This window comes from Capsicum annuum, unplaced genomic scaffold (assembly GCF_002878395.1).
Source record: "Capsicum annuum cultivar UCD-10X-F1 unplaced genomic scaffold, UCD10Xv1.1 ctg53309, whole genome shotgun sequence".
In the NCBI taxonomy this organism is placed as follows: Eukaryota; Viridiplantae; Streptophyta; class Magnoliopsida; order Solanales; family Solanaceae; genus Capsicum; species Capsicum annuum.
Genome location: NW_025861417.1, coordinates 1 through 1,976, shown reverse-complemented (window position 1 = coordinate 1,976; position 1,976 = coordinate 1). Strand labels below are relative to the sequence as shown.

Genomic DNA, 1,976 nt, shown 5'->3' with positions numbered 1-1,976 from the left:
TCTTTTAATCTCCCTTTCCAACTATTTATGTCTTTCAATCTTTATTTCATGTATCAGCTTCTTGGTGTTAACTACTTAGTGTTGTTTCCTCATAGCCCCCTCTTTGTTAACTTGGCTGACGCGCCTGGAGTTTTGCAATTTCTACTTTCATTTGCACCTGTAAAATGAACGACGATTCTGTAAATGCTATATTTGATCAGTATTGGGTTTTAACTGAAACTTAAAATTCATTTTACTTACAAGAATCTGGCACGTTCCCTCCTCCAAATGAAGATCTTCTCGACATGGTTGGTAGTGGGATGCCAGTTAAGGATTGTCTTCTCAGTGTCCTTGCATTAGATGCCGTTGATGAATTCTCCTCATTTTGCCAACTAAAAGGCGATAATGGGGTTGCTGCTTCAGTCCTTTTCTGTTGGTTCCTGTAAATTTTCACAAATAGAACACGATTATGCGTCCATGATAAGGATGGGAAGATAACAGGAGTATCTCAGGCAACAGAATCACAATGTTGAACTTTCGAAAAGCTATAGCTTACATACTTTATATCAGAACCATTAATCAGTTTCCCAATAGTCTGAAGTGATCTTCGTATTTGAGATCCCTTTCCATGAGTACTGCTAGTCAAAGTTTCCCAATAGTCTGAAGTGATCTTCATATTTGAGATCCCTTTCCATGAGTACTGCTAGTCAAAGGCTTCTGGAATTCAGATGAAATTGTACGGTTACTTTGCATTCCTGCCTTGTTCTTACTTGTAGATGTTATTAGTGGCTCGGGTGTCTTGGGTAGTTGAAGAGAAGGAATCCTTGTTCTGTTATTTGTTGTTTTCACAACCTGGCTTTAGATGGCAGCACTTATTGGACTCCTAGGTGCATTGCAGCTCTTCAAAGCGGAAGTTCGACTCCGAGGAGGCTGCTGGCTTTTAAAACCAGAAGTTGGACTCCGAGGATCTTGCTGGTATTTGAGACCAGAAGCTGGAGTTTGAGGAGTATCCTGGCTTCTAAAAGCAAAAGGTGGACTCGGAGGAGTCTTCATGAAACTATCATTACCCGCTTGATCATACAATTTTGTGACATCATATCCTTCCTGAAGCTCAGCTGTTGCTTTAGGCTTCTGGAAAGGTTTCCTTGATGCTTCCTTTAGCCAACGCCTTTTTGAGGGTCTCGATCTACAACTATGTGAACAGTAATCATGTAATGAATCATTATCCAAAGTTCTGCAAACTTCTGTCTTGTAACCAACATTTAACCATATAATATCATAGAATGATGTATTTTACCTCTGCCTTGAGCTCTAAAACTTCGACGCTCTCTTTATTTAAACGAGCTGCACCAAGTTCCACACTCGAAACCCTTTGTACAAACTTCAGAGTACTAATTGTTTCTCCGAAGGAATCCCCTTCAGGACTGACATGAGCAAACATCAACGTTTTCGCATGTCCACCTGAAACACACCATAAAAAGCATTAGAAAAGAAAACACTCGTCCAAAACGTTGTCCAAATAAGTGTCTAGACCAGTCATATAAGTTGATATATCTGGAGGAGCGAAATCTCGAGCTAATTGCACAAACCTAAAAAGTTCTGCAAGAGTAAAGTGAGTTTGCTGTTTCTATAAGGGATGTGGGAGTTCTTCTGTGCCAATGCTGTGATCACATCACCCAACCAAGAGAGAGACTTGTTAATATGTTGTGCCTCTTTGACGCCGTCGCCAGTAACTTCCGACTTGTCAACTCGTTCACTACCAGCAAGATCCACCAAATGTAGGCAACTATGGATTATGTTTCCAGATGTATCTTCACCATGCACGTGTACAGTCAGCACACTGCAAGTATTTCACGTCAACGTAAAGAAAATTAGCATTATTTAACTCTATTAAGTTGGTCTGCCAATTGGAATTGAGTAAAGTAACTTTGAAAGTGCTTAGCCTCACCTGTGTGAGCGACTACTGTGGTTGTTCATGGAAGCAGAGCCAACAGCAC

At 40.6% G+C, this 1,976-nt stretch overlaps 2 protein-coding genes across 2 annotated transcripts; both read right to left on the bottom strand.

Moving 5' to 3' along the window:
* Positions 1 to 21: 21 nt before the first annotated feature.
* Positions 22 to 1,134, bottom strand: LOC124893055 (kinesin-like protein KIN-14L). Its single transcript, XM_047404187.1, has 3 exons — positions 540 to 1,134; positions 241 to 419; positions 22 to 157 (listed from the first exon to the last, which is right to left on the bottom strand). The coding sequence occupies exons 1-3, from the start codon at positions 653 to 655 to the stop codon at positions 90 to 92; spliced, it is 363 nt and encodes a 120-aa protein (XP_047260143.1). The 5' UTR covers positions 656 to 1,134; the 3' UTR covers positions 22 to 89.
* Positions 1,135 to 1,554: 420 nt separating this feature from the next.
* Positions 1,555 to 1,970, bottom strand: LOC124893054 (kinesin-like protein KIN-14L). The gene is made up of 2 exons (XM_047404186.1): positions 1,928 to 1,970; positions 1,555 to 1,819 (listed from the first exon to the last, which is right to left on the bottom strand). Exons 1-2 carry the CDS (start codon positions 1,954 to 1,956, stop codon positions 1,555 to 1,557), a joined length of 294 nt encoding a protein of 97 aa, XP_047260142.1. The 5' UTR covers positions 1,957 to 1,970.
* Between the last annotated feature and the right edge of the window lie 6 nt (positions 1,971 to 1,976).

What these genes read in the sequence shown, in the direction of transcription:
- LOC124893054 (XM_047404186.1), bottom strand. Translation starts at nt 1,956, where the DNA reads ATGAACAACCACAGTAGTCGCTCACACAG. An exon ending in CACAGTAGTCGCTCACACAG is followed by an intron (nt 1,820 to 1,927) that starts GTGAGGCTAAGC and finishes AAATACTTGCAG; the next exon opens with TGTGCTGACTGTACACGTGC.
- LOC124893055 (XM_047404187.1), bottom strand. Translation starts at nt 655, where the DNA reads ATGAAGATCACTTCAGACTATTGGGAAACTTTGACTAGCAGTACTCAT. An exon ending in ATTAATGGTTCTGATATAAA is followed by an intron (nt 420 to 539) that starts GTATGTAAGCTA and finishes GAAAATTTACAG; the next exon opens with GAACCAACAGAAAAGGACTG. An exon ending in AGGGAACGTGCCAGATTCTT is followed by an intron (nt 158 to 240) that starts GTAAGTAAAATG and finishes TTCATTTTACAG; the next exon opens with GTGCAAATGAAAGTAGAAAT.